Here is a 16,442-nt window from a genome sequence, read left to right on the forward strand (position 1 = left end):
TACTAATCTGGTCCAGCCCTGAGCACAGACTAAAGTAAGTTACTGTTGTGAAACAAAAGAATGAAGTTCTTGTCTTTGCCCAGTGCACTAAAATCGTTAGCTCTGCCCATATGTATACAGTTCATATCAGACTGATAAAAAAAAATCCAGTCTTTATTTTCTCATAAGAAGCCATCAGATCACACAATCAGAGTGCTTCTTTAAGCTGAGCCCCAGCAGGGGGCAGACCAGGCCACACCATGGGGCAGGTGCCTGACTTGCAAAAGAACAAGAAATCCAAGAAAGAGGGTATACTAGAGGGCCAGAGAGAGAGAGAGAGAGAGAGAGAGAGAGAGAGAGAGAGAGAGAGAGAGAGAGAGAGAGAGAGAGAGAGAGAGAGAGAGAGAGAGAGAGAGACAGACAGAGCTGGACTTTGCCGAAGACTTAGTTAGCTGCAGCAGAGGGGACGCAGCGGTTGAATGTCAGCGGCATGGGAGAGGTGGTGATGGAAGATAAAATTAGCACAGGCAGCCACCAGGCCATAGCCAGCGGGAGCTATTCTGGCAGGCAGAGGTATTTTGGCAGCTCCTGAAATTTGCTGACATGTACAGCAGCCCAGGCCATCCTTTCTCCACAGGCAGCACTGTGGAATTATGGGAAAGTGGCCCATTCATCACCACAGATGGACAATTTTGGTAGCCAGAGAAATTTTCAAGTAAATTACCAGATACAATTTTCACCATTGAATTTCTGCCTCCTTCTTAAATTATGTGATTTACGAATGCTGCTGTATGTATATTTTAAATAGTTACATTCATAGTGATTATTTCAGTGCAGCCTCACTCCCTGGTCATGGTTATAATGGACTATTATGACCTGACAACATGACTGCATGAAGACAGACTGGTATGAACAAGTCAATTAAGCAACCATTATGGAGAGAAACAACTTCTTGGTGTTAAGAGGGCGAATCTAATCGAGTTATCAAGTGAAAAGTTTGTGGCTTCACTCCGAAAGCTAACCTAGTATTTTTCAGTTGTAACGGAGTATAGATGTCTCCAATGTTAGAGTAATTACTCACAAACACTACGTTACCAATCACATCTTTCAAAACTTGATTGTTACTTAATATTCCTGTAAAAAGTAATCTCTCAACTCACTATTGCTTCTATGGTACTCCCATTCAAATTATGTCTCTACTTTGGCAGATAATTTTGCTTGCACATTCTTTTTAAACTAGCAAAATTGTCTGTCAATATCATGATGTACTTAAGTAAAAATGTCTAGAAAAAAGTAAAATAACATTAAAATATTCTTACAAAAATCTTAAAATGAGGTCTATGAGATATTTTGAGTAGATTTACTTGACAAGACATATTTATGTAGACAGAGTTTAAAATTAAGTTTAATTCATTTAAAAACATGCATCCAGGGGGCGCCCTTCCTGTCTCTTGTCTAGAGCCCCACAATCACAAAATCTGCCCTGCATGGCAGATCATGTTCTGTGATGAGTTGTTGTGACAGATTTTGAATATAGAATAATGTAACAGTATCATGTTACCAGTACCATTAATAGTTATGATGTTTGATGTCATGAAGGCACTTTGCATTTAAGAGTTTTAATTATCATTTGTGGATGCAGCAATGAACTGTTTAATGCAGCGGTTTTCATAAGTGTTCCTGGGCCCAAAGATCACAGCTAGCAAATACTACTTTTTGGCCTCGTCTCTTATATACAGAGATTTCTTGTTTCCCCCATCTCAACTTGTTTGGAACGTGTTGCTCAAATCAAATTCATCCATCCATTTTCTAATCCGTTCTCCGTCAGGGTCGCGGGGGGGTGCTGGAGCCTATCCCAGCAGTCTTCGGGCGGAAGGCAGGATACACCCTGGACAGGTCGCCAGTCCGTCACAGAGCAGACAGACAGACACAGACAGCCACTCACACATTCACACCTAGGGGTAATTTAGCATGTCCAATTAGCCTGACTGCATGTCTTTGGACTGTGGGAGGAAACCGGAGAACCCGGAGGAAACCCACGCAGACACGGGGAGAACATGCAAACTCCACACAGAGAGGACCCCGGTCACCCGGTCGGGGAATCGAACCCAGGCCCTCCTTGCTGTGAGGCGACAGCACTACCCACCACACCACCGTGCAAATCAAATTCAAAATAAGCAAATGTTTTTCAAAAAACAATAACATTTCTCACTTTCAACTTTTGATTTGTTGTCTTTGTCCTGTTTTCAATTAAATATAGAGTTTAACTGAGTTGCATTTTGTTTTTATTTACATTTTGCCCAAATTTTCTGGAAATGGGGTTATACTTTTTCTGCCTGTATAACATACTAAAACATCCAGAAAGAAAAAAACATTCTAGCATCACATGCACAACCTCAGCCATCAAAATCCTCAAATAACTCTTGCAGGACAGTCTCTGAAGCTCTTTCACTAGATGACATCAGCAGGGTCATTAAGTTTAATGTGCTAATGTATTAAATTGCCCTGGCGTTCTTCTCTATCTATTATACATCTGTTTGATCTATAACTCAGGGAAGTTCCATAATTGCACATTACATTCCTTCTAAATTATTTAGTATCATCAAGAACCCATCTTCCTGAGGAATGATACAAGCTGAGAGACACAGGAGGTATCTTGATACCTTCTGAATGGCTATGAATCCTTTTATGGTAACTGAGATGTTAATGCTGAGAACTGACAATTCATTAGATAAGTTTATGTATTTTCCAATACATACCTATACAGAATACATCAATTCAGCCAATTTAACACAATAAATGTCCCCACAAGACAAATATCTACTTAACAAAAGGTTCATGTTCCTTCTATTTGCATTTGGTCTACCTAAATCACTTCAGAAGCCAGAGCAAGTGGGATATATTGCCAATAGGATGCATTGTGCTTATCTGAAAGCATAAGCCATAAGCTGTATACCGCCCTCCAGCCAAGCACACTACTGACATTATACTGTGCAACCCAAGCTGAGTGTCATGGATAATCACCTGCCACATAGCACCGCACACACGGCCTGCCTCTGGCCAAGTAGGTGCTCCACTTGCATCTGACAGATTTAATGCAAGGCTGGGAAGAGCACAGTACAGTAAGCAAAAATAAATATGGCTTTCAGTCTCTCCCATGCGTTACTGTTTAGTGCATGACTTTGCTACATTTAAATCACTCATTTCACAAACTTTATTCCTTTTCACCAAATAATTTTAGAAAGAAATTGGGGTTTCCATTAGCAGGTATTAGCCACTGTAGCCCAATTTCAAGGCCAACCAATAAAAATCTCACTGGACACAGTGGACCTTGTTCAGAAGAGCTGCGTGTCGTCAAGTTCAGAGGAGGCCTAATGGCTTGACTGTATGCATGACTGTAATTTTTAGTTAATTTTAATCCTATAGAATAAACTGGATGGAAGCAAAAGGGTCAAATTCTTGAACCATCATGTGGAAAACTTTCCAGTCAGGGGCTGGTTTTCTCTGTAGTGTCAAGGTAGTTCTCCTATTGTTCAGGGCTCAAAGTGCTGAAGAGAAGGCCTTAGATAAGCCAGCATAGTTTAAAATGTGGCAGTTTGATTTCTGACCATTTTGTAAGAAAAGCGTCAGTCTAGACCTTCTAGAAACGTCACTGACTGTGAATGCGAGCAGTAGCCTCATCAGTAGCTTGTTAGAACTGGAAAACAGTGGTGGCAGCTCTAAGTCAGAGCTCTCTACTGAAAGAGCCCCTGGGAATCTGCTACATGGTTAAATATGTGCTAATATGTTTGTCACAAGATTGAAGTAAAACATGTAATCATGTCTTTTTTAAGCTTCAAATGCTTAATTTAGAACTGCCAAATAAATATTCATGCAAATCGCTATTAGCTTAGCGCTAACAAATTACTAGAATTCCATAGGGATGCTAACAGCAGTTAGCATTATCGTAGAGGAGGGTTGTTTACCTCAAGTTTTGGCAGAATTTTGACATTTATGGCCTGAATTTAGGTTGAGCTCTTATAGCTATGCTTAGCCACTGGAAAAAGGGTGGGTAACGTGGTGTGTAAATGCAGTCAACAGCTGAGCCAGGCTTTAGCTTTAGCTAGGGTGCATCAGCTTGTTAGCTGTTGTACAAATACTAGCTAAGCTAGTTTACATACACTTTATCATTTACAAGTGGCAAGTCCTGTTCATCTGATGGTTAGTAGACATTTGTTCACTATCCATTGTGATAAAACAGATATTTGGTCTAACAAATGGTCTCATTTCCCCGTCATGCTGTTGGGGAGCTGGTTTGCTGAGTTGCATTGCAGGAAAAGATTAGCATTTTAGGCTGTCTGAGAATATGTCATGGTTAATGCTTTGAGCCTGACATGTCATGTCATGTTTTTGCACAGCAAGCAACATACGATCGGCACTTTATCCATTTGTCCGCCAAACCAAATCATTCCAGGACACGCTGACCCGCATCAAAATTTCCAAATGGGAACTCTGAATGGCAAATTACTATAAAATGCTAAAACATTTGCAAATGAGGTAGTGAACTGTCCCTTGTGCTTTTAAACAGCTTTGCAGTGAATGGCAAATGCAATGAAAAGCTTTTCCACATAATTCTAGGTGAAAGAGCATTTGTTTAACAGAGTGTTCTGGGAGCTCAGTAACAAGCTTTTACCTTTTCCCCCCTACAGTAATTTCTGTTAGTGAGCAAATCTTTGCTTTTCAATCAGCCCCTTAAAATCTCAGGCTTATTACATATCTGGGTATTTTATTCAGTAACTACAGGGATTTCAATGCAAACTGGAGTTCTTAGGTTATAGTAGTGTGTAATAAAACGTTGGGCTCTGGCCATTTAAGGGGTTGGCAATTAGTCTGAAGTAGTTCTAATGTTTGAAAAGTTACTCTTTATGATCAGACATCACTCATCTCCATTGAAATTCCACTAAAAATGTCTTAATAGATTGGATATCGCTGTTGTTGGAAGAAAACCTCGTATCTCCCGAAAAGATAACTTTACAGGAGAAGGGAAAAACCTACTTTAGTTTTAATGTAAGTAAATGGAACCAGACTTTGTCCAAGTCATTTTGGGCTGTTTCTTATTGTGCACACACAATGTAAAAGGCAACATACCTTTTCAAATTCTGTTAAAAACTGAAAAATGACAAAAATGGAGATACAAGGTTTTCTTCCGACAGCAGCGAAATGCTTGTTGTACACATTTTTATGCAAAAGTTTGGGTGCCCTGGTTACAAAACCAAAAAAAGTTTTGTTGATTTTCTAAGTGAAAATAAGTAGAATGTTAATGAGCGACTGTATAGAATTTGTACAGAATATTTGAAGGTAATAAGTTAAAGATCAACATTGATATATCTAAAATTTGCACCAATCATATTCAGATGGCATGTTTTGCATGCTTACAGGACTACACCATGCAGGAAGGTAGATTTCCAGAACCAGGGATGGTGACCACTGGGGTAGAGGTATTTGGGGGTGGATTTTAGAAGGGACGTACCCCAGTCAGTGGTGGAATCCTGCACCAAACGTTTAACAAGTGTGTATTCTCGCAAGATCATATTAGGCCTCATAAGACTGTATAATGTATAACAACGGCTGTTGACGATTTTAAGCTTGCATATCATCAATAATCCAATAACTGGTTATTTGCTTCATATGATTGGGCCAGCTCTCCATTGCTAGTCTGAACGGAGGTCACTTACATACATCAGTCTTAAAGACAAAACAGACTGTTTAATTCTACAAGATGAAGAGAGGTTTGAAAATGGTCATGTAAAACTGAATTATGGCCATTTTTGGTACATCCACCCACACAAACATTATAATTGGACCTCAGAGGAAAGACGTAAACTGACCTGGCCTAAACCACATGTTTACCAGCCACCTAACCATCCATACGGGCTTTGATTGCAATGCCATCTGTGAATGCAGAGGGTCTTGTATGCCAGAACTGTGGCGCAGTTGCTGGGAGCTTCCAACCGAAGGCCAAGCATTCTGAGATTTTCAATGCTGTATACACAATCTGTGGAAAGGAGATTCTCTTTAACTCTTTCGAAAAAATCCCACTGCTTCTTTTGTGATCAAATGCATCTGTCCTTCTTATCTGACTTCCAGAGCAGGGAGAAAGAAAACAAACTTTTACACCACAGAATCTGTGTCCTTCAGAGATCAGCTCTCAAAGACCCAGAGTGATTCAGACTGCATTCATTTCAACCCTTTCAGATTTGGTAATCAGCTTTCTGTGGTTTTTCACTGCTGTGTATCTGTTCTGCTGTGTCATGCCAGCTAATAAGAGACTGCCAGAAACGGCAATGCTAATGCTGCTGCCTCGCAGAGAGAGAACATTAGCACAAGAGCTTCTGCACGGCTTTATAATGATGTTATGGTTACCATGACAGGAGTGCGATAGCTTAAGGGATTTGCTCTATGGCACTTTCAGACACTCTGATGAGGAACTCTTAGACAATGAAAAGTCTCAGCTTCGCTGTAAAACAGGCTTTGAGAGGCAGGGAATGTGGAGGTTGGTATCCAAATGCAGCTCTGTTCCTTTGGGCTGTAGTTTTATCTCCTGACAGGGACGAAACAATAGCCAAGGTTCAGGTTTTTTACATCAGCTGAGTGGAAAGGGCAGCGAGAGCTTGAATGCACATTGTTATTATCAAGGCTAAATGGTGGAGATTTTCTACACTACTAGACTGATAAAAAGTTTCAGGCGCTTTCAGTTGTTAATTGAGGCTTTTGTTGCTGAGGTGATGTGATGAAGGAACAGATGCCAGTATTCTAGTCATGGTCGTAGTTTAGTCTATGGCAGGGGTTGACAATGTAGATGTTGAGAAGAGCCATTTTATCCTTTCAACAAAAATCAAACCACTCTGAGAGCCACATTTTATGCCCATTTTACCATCTTGGCTGTATATATGTCTCCGTGTGTGCGAATGTTCTAGTATAGGATAAAATATAGGCTAATATAGGATTACTTTGCTCTGCTTTAAACTTTCTCACATCTCTGGCAGGAAACCTTTCCTCAAAAGTAGAATAGTTTCTTGTAAATTGTCTCTCACCCTTAGATTTTTTACGAGGCTGAAGTCGCTCCTCATTCACCAGCTTCTTGTTCAGATTTTCCTGTTCCACATTAAATGGTGCCTCAGGCACCAGAATGTAGTGAATTGCTGCACTATTTAAGGTGCAACATAAACAAGAAGCTGGTGAACGTGACGCTGACTTCAATTTCACGACTTTTTAGTGTTTGACAGTTTCTCATTCTAAATTAAACGTAGCAGGAAACCAGTTGGGGTGATTATAAATGCAAATAAGTCCATTAGTCTCCAAATTATGTTCGTCTTAAATGTTTCTCTTTGCCTTTTCGTTAGCTACTAGCTAGGCAAGCTAGCGGCAAAACAGGACAGTAAAAGAATCGCTTGTTGCCGACCCCGGTCTGTGATCTCTCGTCAAGATGAGTGAAGTAAATAAATAAAGTAAATGGTCATTCAGAGTGGTTTAATACTACTCTGTTCTAGAGAAACTTCTGCGAGAATTGTTCATAGTGGTGATGATAGGAACCAGACATCCAAAGCATTTAACGCCATCATGGCTGTGTTCAGACTGCAGGCAAGTTGAATTTGTTTCTCAAATCAGATCTGTGATGACTGTCCACACTTTTATTTGCAGGTGATTGGATTGGATTTGTGTGTCCAGACATCACCAGCCTATCTACACGGGTTGCTATGGTAACAATATATGCATCATTAAATACATAGCTATGATGGTGACAAGGATTTCAAACATGGATGCAGGAGAGATGGAGATGCATCATCTTATCCTCCAAACCTTCTCAAATCCCAGCATTTTGGTCACTCTGGATTTGACACTGTTGTCATTTGTTGTGTTACAAGTGAAGCAAATGACACATTTATAAAAATCTGACTGGAATCACGTTTCAGACCACCTCCAAATGAGTTTGGGGTCTGATTTGCATGTGGTTTTTTTGCTGTCTAGACTATCACAAATCAATGTGGATACAATCCAGATTTGGACTCTGAACAGGGCCTCAAAGCCCCATCACGTAAAATTCTTACATATTCATGGTGAAGAGATACATGCAGGTCATTGTAAAGCAAAATTGACCCTAAAGAAAATTTCTTTTTCAGATTTACTATTTAATCAAACATGGTCCATCTTTGGAGGTGAAGAAGGTCTTTAACTTTGGCCCAGTTTTGCTAACATTAGCGACTCTGCATAGCATGCATGTAGTGATGGCTAAGTTGAGGGAGTCAGCAGGTATCACCATTTCACCCTGTACTAAGGACATGCCTTTGACTTTAGGCAGAATGATTGAAATTAGTTGTGAGGACAGAATATTTGAGAGATTTGCTACACTTTTAGATGCATCTGAATGATGTACAGTCGTTGCTGAGGTTGCTTAGCCATTCAGTTTCAGTCCTGTATGGAACTGCTGCCAGCATATTTTCAATGTTCTAGTCTTACAACCATTGCTTCAGTAGCATAACTCTTTTTTATGTGCTCTCATAAGCATCTATAATAAATAGCTTTGTAATTTAGGCCAAAAACAAGGCAAGTAAATGACGGACATGCAAAACTGCCGCACAAATATAGACTCGTGGATAACTCAGATGCTCTACATTCACAAATTCCAGTCCTGCCAGAGCTGTAACAGATATGTTCTTGTTCCAGCACAGTGTCAGAACTCAGATTATTAGATTCAGTTACGCTAGCTGTCATCTGTTCCTAATCTAGGCCCAGTTTCTGAAAGTTTTGCTGTGGGGATTATTGCAGGTATTGGCGAGTGCCCATAGCAACTTTTACTCTACCATATTGCAAAGATCTTTCCGCTACAATGAGTGAGTTTGCCCTAAATAGGTTTAACCAGGTCAGAAATAAACTGAAATGTCAAAATTGTACACAAAACATAGGGAAAATCTATTGTAATATATCGCTGTTGTTGGAACAAAACCTCATATCTCCAAAAAGACAACTTTACAGGAGAAGGAAAATATGTGAATTTTTTCCTAATCATTTTGGCTTGTTTCTTTTGGTCCATTCATTGTGAAATTTGCACACAATATAAAGGGCAACAGGCATTTTCAAAATATGCCAAAAACTGAAAATCGTTACAAGGTTTTGATAAAGCTTATGACAGCAGCGGTATGCAGTGTTGTTTTTGGAATATTGGCCTTTGCAATGGCCTTTTGATTATTCAAAATGCAACATAAACCAACAAAAGCTAATCATTTTAGTCCTAACATTGCAGCTCTGTCTTTAAACATGTCACATTATTGATTTACATTATTGATTCACATTATACATTCCATAGCTGGCCAGCCACACAAGCCTAGGATCACCACATGCAATGGCAAAGCATTGCCTTGAGTGGTTTAAAGCAGACTGCCATTGGACTCTGGAGCAGTAGGAACACGTTTTCTGTAGAGATGAATCTGGGTTTGGTGGTTCCCGGCAGAAAGCTACCTGCCTGAATGCATAGTGCCATCTGAAGTTTGGTTGAGGAGGAATGATGGACTGAGATTATTATTTTTTTACTTCAAATGAAGGGAAATCTTAATGGAACAGAATACAGTGTGATTTTATAGGCATTGTTATTGTGTTAACAGTTTGGGAAAGGTCCTTTCCTGATGCAGAATATCAATGCTCATGTGTGGATAAAAAGGGGGATGACTAGATTGGCCTGCACAGAGGCCTGACATCAGTCCTCCCCAAAGACATTTGGAATGAATTGGAAGGTTATAAGCCAAGCCTTATCAACCAACATCAGTGCTGATCTCACTAATGCTCTTGTGGCTGAATGGAAGCTAATCCCCATAGCCATGCTACAAAATCTATTTGAAAGCCTTCCTAGAAGAGAGAGGGGTTAGAGCAGGGGAACTATATTAACGCCCATGGTTTTGGAATGAGCACATGTGGATGCAATGCTTTTCGCCATGTGATGCATATATAATAGAATCTCAACTCTGGAAATAGAATTAATCCTCCATCCAAAATGCAATAGCACTTAAATTGTGTTTGGCACAGCTCAAGGCTATTAAGCTTTTTCAAGGGTCGTCCTAGGCTCTTTAAAATCAGTAGTCAGTTTGCCAGCTTCCTTGAGGCCATCGGTTTAAAGAGTGCAGGAGTGCTCTTAGCAACAGAACATCACTATGAACTCAGATCGCAGAATGGAAGTGAATCAAATAGATAAGTTATAAAAAAACAAAACAGTGGTGATTTATAACATCTACCCCAGCCAATTTTTGGGAAGGAGATGAGAAAGAGGTGAGCTACAACTCTTGCTAGTCTACCGCTCCCCAGAGTACTGTCTCTGTTAGCATACAGCTGTCCAGGGCTATTTGCTGAGGTGACTTATAATGGCTGGCTGACTCTGTAAGAGGACACTTCTGCTGTGGACATCAGCTTGGAAACATCAACAGGCAATGCACACATAGGCTTAACCTGTCTTTCACCTATAGGTTCTCTGTGGACCTATACAATGTGAGCTGGATTACACCAAGTGCTCAGAACACAAGAACTTAGAGCTTATTACTGCCATTTTCCTATGCAATTCACATTACATAGGTAATTACATGTTATATTTAATTTATATTATGAACCTGTATGGCAAGCAATTACAAAAATTCAATGAATTGTTTCAATGAGCTGAGTAGGAAGTATTCAAATCAAATTATACCATATTTTTGTTATCGCAGACAATAACCGTACCTTCTAAGGGTTAAACAGCAAAGGAATATCCTGCTAAGTGCCTGCTTTTCCACAGTCTTTTCAAGGACAAGGCCTGCTGAAGCCTTAATATAAACCTTAAATATAAACCTTAGCGGTTTATGACACAAGTGAACACATTAGTCCACAAAGTTCATTCAGCCACTGAAGAATCAGACCAAGAATTCAAGGTTATTCTTCCAACTTAATGCCTCATCATCAGTAACCCTTGACTCAACTGGCATTTTGCCTGGCAAGCCTCAGACAAACTTCTCAAGAAACATACTAGGTCTTATTTCATCCTTGTGAATGCATGGCATGGACCATCTGAGGTTTCTCTACTCCACCACATTGGTCATGGGCAGAATCCAAGACAGCACCATCAACCGCAAATCTCAATCAGCTCTTTCTTGATATATGACACCTAGTGGCCTTTTAAGGGCCATTCTAGTCAAACCAATTTACCATTACTCCTGCATTTTCTTCCTCTTAAAGCTTTATGCCCCATTCCTTGCATCAAACTATTGTACCAGGTCGGGTGAAGCCAATGACACACCTCCAAAGCAAGCTCTTCCACTTCAAACTGCTTCTTGGCCATGCGGTTCTGCCCAATGGCCTTGTGGTAGTAGATCACCATGACGTCATACTTTTTCATCACAGTCCTGTAGTTTTTGTTGGTCAGTATGTGGACGCGGTCCTTGCCATCATACTCAGGGATCTCCAAGCCCCTTTCCCCCCAGGACAGAATTCCAAAGGTGAGAAGAATCGCTGCAAGCCCCCAGCCCCACTTCATGTTTCCCCAACTGTTAAAATACAAAACTCCCTCTTTGTTTTTGTTTCCTTTTTACTTTGTTCCTAACGGCAGGTTACATAAACAGTTAGGAACAAGGTCCAGTCCGTGTGCCCGCCACCCAGAAAAGAGCAGGACCGACAGTTCACACCTCCTTTTAAACACATGCATGCACATGAACCCTAGCAAGTGAGTTGCAGGGGCGGGTACCCCATGAAGCAAAACTGTTGGAGTTGCATAAACAATGAGGAAGCGGTAAAAAAAGTAGGGGTGACACTGACCAATGATTGCAGGGCTAGTCGGGAAGAGAGGCAGACTAGGTCAACGAGGGTGGGGCCAATTCTGAGAGCACCTGTTGGAAGCAGTGAAGGGGTAGTAAGAGGGACACAGATACCATGCCTGAGAGACAGAGATGCGGTTGGGCTAGAGAGGGAGGTGATGAGATTCCATTGCCATATTAAGTTCTGAAGAGGGCTTTGACCCTCACTAAAAATAAAAGCTCAGCTAGACAGTGAAAGCAAAGCAGGCTGGGTCTCTGTTGCTTACTCTGGTTGTGCTACAGTGAAGTGTCACATTTGGCTCTGGTCCCTGTGGCACAGGCCAAGTGTCAAGAAATGTGATGCACAGACTCTTAAAAATAAAGCTTCCTAAATGATTCTTGGTTTAAGTAGAGAGTTCAAGGAAAACCTTTATGTGTAGGTTACGAAAAAGGGGGCATCTTGGCCTAAAACTAGATGTTATTTGTGTTGTTATGCAGTATCCCAGTATGTTCACCAATGTTCTTTCACTACAATACTAGCATGCATTATACAACCATTCAGAATCCCTGTGGTGCCCACCAATTGTAACTGCTAGCTGAACTGAGGTAAGGTATCTAGACAGCCTTGCAACCTTTTTCCTGTTGTCACCCTCATCTGACAAGTCTTTTCTGTATGTATCGCATCAATTGGAATGATGATTTTATACCTGGTTTTCTATCAGTAATGTTAGCTATCTGGCTTCTCTCTGCAGCTCAGCCCACCCCAAAGTAGCTGTAGATTCAAGATGCATCATCAGAAGGTGGATTCTGTAGTATTTAAACAGGACAACAGGACAACATTAGTCCACTGTAGGACACATGTAAACATGTCAAGATGTGATCATCACATGCACCCATCCTCGCCGGGCTTTGTCCATGCTCAGAGTTCAGGACCCGCCTTCCTGCTGATTCTCGTGACCGTCATTTTGGTCAGAGGGCTCCTTTAAGCAATGTTCTACTGACTGGTTCTTTAGGGAATTGTCAACAATTTTTTCCATGGCATAGCACCAAAGAATCCGTTATTAATGTACGTTGATTGTGTGAAAGCTGTGAATAAGAAAAAAGTTGAACCATACAGTCCAGTGGCTGGATCACCAATGCAGGTCATCATTATGTGGATCTTTATTTGACCTATGATTTGTAAATACATGGTTTTGCCACCAGTGGGAATGTACACAGCTTCAAACTGTGCTTTTGCTACTAGCAATGAATGACCTTTATCTCTTCCTTCAGAAAGAGAAAGAGCAGCTGATAGACACATGAACTTTCACATGTACGGAGAGAGAGAGACAGAGAGAGAGAGAGAGAGAGAGAGAGAGAGAGAGAGAGAGAGAGAGAGAGAGAGAGAGAGGACCAACTCATAAAATATGCTTTTATTTTTACCTATAAAGGCGCAGCAGAAGAGAGTGGGACACAGAGACGAGGCACTGTGAAATATTATTTTACAGAGTGAAACTGGAGACTGGAGTTATTAATAAAGATTGACACCTGATCTCTGCTCCTTTATTCTATGTGTTGACTCAAACAGAGCATGGCATTTGGAGAGGTCGGGCAGGGGAAGGCCACCTTCACAGGCAGGGTCCACAGCCAGGAGCATTGTGGATAATCATGCTTTGCTAAAGCCTGTTGCCGAAGTCCAGTGGTATTTAACACTTAGAATTACAACACATTTTTGATAAAGCATTTATATTAAATGATGTTAATATAGTATTGAATTAATGAATCATGTAGATAACTATGAAATGAATTACATGCACACATGGTCATATATATATATATATATATATATATATATATATATATATATATATATATATATATATATATATACACATACATACATATGTATATGAGTCAATTGTGTTGTTTCAATAACATTCAGTGGCTTCTCAGATGTTTATAAGGCATATATAATTTCATATATTTGCATATTTTTGGAGTGTTATAAGGACTGCTTTTTAAATAAATATGTGTGTACATATGCATTTAAACACGCACACACACACACACACACACACACACACATTTATATATATATATATATATATATATATATATATATATATATATATATATATTTCCAAAGTATTCACTCACTGATCCAAATCATTGAATTCAGGTGTTCCAATCACTTCCTTGGCCATAGGTGTATACAACCCAGCACCTAAGCATGCAGACTGCTTGTACAAACATTAGTGAAAGAATGGGTCGCTCTAAGGAGCTCAGTGATTTCCAGCATGGTGCCATGATAGGACACCACTTGTGCAACAAGTCCAGTCGTGAAATTTCCTCACTACTACATATTCCACAGTCAACTGTCAGTGGTATTATAACAAAGTGGAAGCAATTGGGAATGACAGCAACTCAGCCACGTAAAATGACAGAGCGGGGTCAGTGGATGCTGAGGCGCATAATGCGCAGAGGTCGCCAACTTTCTGCAGAGTCAATCGCTACAGACGTCCAAACTTCATGTGGCCTTCAGATCAGCTCAAGAACAGTGTAGAGGGCTTCATGGAATGGGTTTCCACAGCTGAGCAGCTGCATCCAAGCCTTACATCATCAAGTGCAATGCAAAGCGTTGAATGCAGTGGTGTAAAGCGCTGCCACTGGACTCTAGAGCAGTGTAGACGTCTTCTCTGGAGTGACGAATCATGCTTCTTCGTCTGGCAATCCAATGGATGACTCTGGGTTTGGCAGTTGCCATGAGAACAGTACTTGTCTGCCTGCATTGTGCCAAGTGTAAAGTTTGGTGGAGGGGGGATTATGGCTTGCACTTGTTTTTCAGGAGTTGGGCTTGGCCCCTTAGTTCCAGTGAAAGGAACTCTTAATGCTTCAGCACCAAGAGATTTTGAAAATTTCATGCTCCCAACTTCACGATAACAGTTCGGGGACGGCCCCTTCCTGCATGACTGCGCACCAGTGTACAAATCAAGGTCCATAAAGACATGGATTAGTGAGTTTGGTGTGGAAGAACTTGACTGGCCTGCACAGAGTCCTGACCTCAACCCAATAAAACACCTTTGGGATGAATTGGGTCAGGCCTTCTCGTCCAACATCAGGCCTTCTCGTCCAACGCTTCTAGAAGAATGGTCAAAGATTCCCATAAACACAATCCTAAACCTTATGGAAAGTCTTCACTATTATAGCTGCAAAAGGTGGGCCAACATCATATTAAACTTTATGGATTAAGAATGGTATGTCACTAAAATTCATATGCATGTGAAGGCAGATGAACAAATACTTTTGCAAATATAAGCTGTGTCTCAAAACCTAGTGAGCTCTCCACATAGACAAGCATTTTACTTCACAACATGCGTGCTCCAGGCAAGAAGGCTGTCTCAGTTCTTAGATATCTGAAATATGCTGTCTAAAGTATCTCACTTTGACTGACTATCGAGAGCACTGGGTGCTTCCTCAGTCGCTGAGGCGATCCTGCAATGCAGCGCGGCGCAACTTTTGTTTGCAGATGACGGGCAAAAGCGTTTTACCAAGCAGCGAAGTCTTCATCAAATGTAAAGCTAAGTTATTCAGATTTTCTGTGGTATTTTATCTGTTTTATAGTTAAAAATTGCACAAATAGTCTATAGTTTTGTGATTTAGGTCCATCAATAACTATTTTACAGTGTTTGAAACACCAGTCCATTAGCATGCATGCTAGCGGATTTAGAAGCTTTAGGCTCGTTTTGAATAGCCAGTTAGCGTTAGCTTACAAACTTGCTGGCTAATGACCAAGTAGCTTAACTAGTGACAGGTTTTGTCAAACGTTAACTGATGACAAGGCAGCGCGATCTAATCGTTGATCCATTTGTTCGTGTCTTGAGTGATTTGGCAGAATAATTTGGGTTAAATGGGGCTTTTCTGTAAGTTGCTATTGAGTTCTCCACGTTCACGTACACGAGTTGTTCCCCCTTTTCAGGGAGCAAATCAGCGTATAGAGACAGAAGCTGCGTATCAGGGAGAAAAGCTCTGCTTTGGCAGCTGGGAAGTAAGAAAGTTAGGGGTGTTGGTTCACCAGTTAGATCAGGGGTTGTCAAATCTTATGCACAAAGGCTGGTTTCATTGGAAACCCGCAGGAGCTCCCCTGATTCCTCTAAATCAGGAAAACGATTAATCATGAAAACCTGCATCCACTCTCTGCAGTTATGGCTCGACACCAGTGAGTTAGTCATGCACGCTCAGTTATAGGGCAAAATATAACCGCGAATCATAACTTACAGTAAGTAGAAGCAATTTGCTTGTGTGGTTGAGCACTTTCCTAATCTGGTTCCAATTTTAGTTGAATAATGTTGGATATTTTAATCTCTTTACCTGTCCTCTAAAAAAAAGGAAAGCCCTCCCCAGTTAGATTTTGTTTGCTTGTTAATAGGACTATCCTTTGGAATTGGGGCTACAGGAAAAGGTGGCACGACACCATCCATGAGTGGGACTGACAAGCGTCACCAAGGATCATCCCCAAATGTCACCTGCTCTGTGGGGGTACTGTGGGAGTCCTCTCCATTGAAGAATGGGGTGACACAGTATGCAGAGAAAGAGGACTGCAGTCTGTAACTGTAGAACTACAGGGTGAAACTATATGGTCAGTGGAGCTGATAAAATGGACAAAGATTGAAGATACAAAGAGGTGGACTTAAAGACGTG

At 40.8% G+C, this 16,442-nt stretch overlaps 1 protein-coding gene across 2 annotated transcripts in view; it reads right to left on the reverse strand.

Moving 5' to 3' along the window:
- The window catches only part of casq1b (calsequestrin 1b), a 40,850-nt gene extending 29,211 nt beyond the window's left edge, over nt 1-11,639 (reverse strand). For both annotated transcript variants that reach the window (XM_037532631.1, XM_017722972.2), the window contains exon 1: nt 11,273-11,639. In XM_037532631.1, coding sequence (XP_037388528.1) covers nt 11,273-11,509 — 237 coding nt within the window. In that variant the 5' untranslated portion in view covers nt 11,510-11,639. The remainder of the gene's footprint in view (nt 1-11,272) is intronic.
- Between the last annotated feature and the right edge of the window lie 4,803 nt (nt 11,640-16,442).

Source organism: Pygocentrus nattereri, chromosome 22 (assembly GCF_015220715.1).
Source record: "Pygocentrus nattereri isolate fPygNat1 chromosome 22, fPygNat1.pri, whole genome shotgun sequence".
NCBI classification, from domain to species: Eukaryota; Metazoa; Chordata; class Actinopteri; order Characiformes; family Serrasalmidae; genus Pygocentrus; species Pygocentrus nattereri.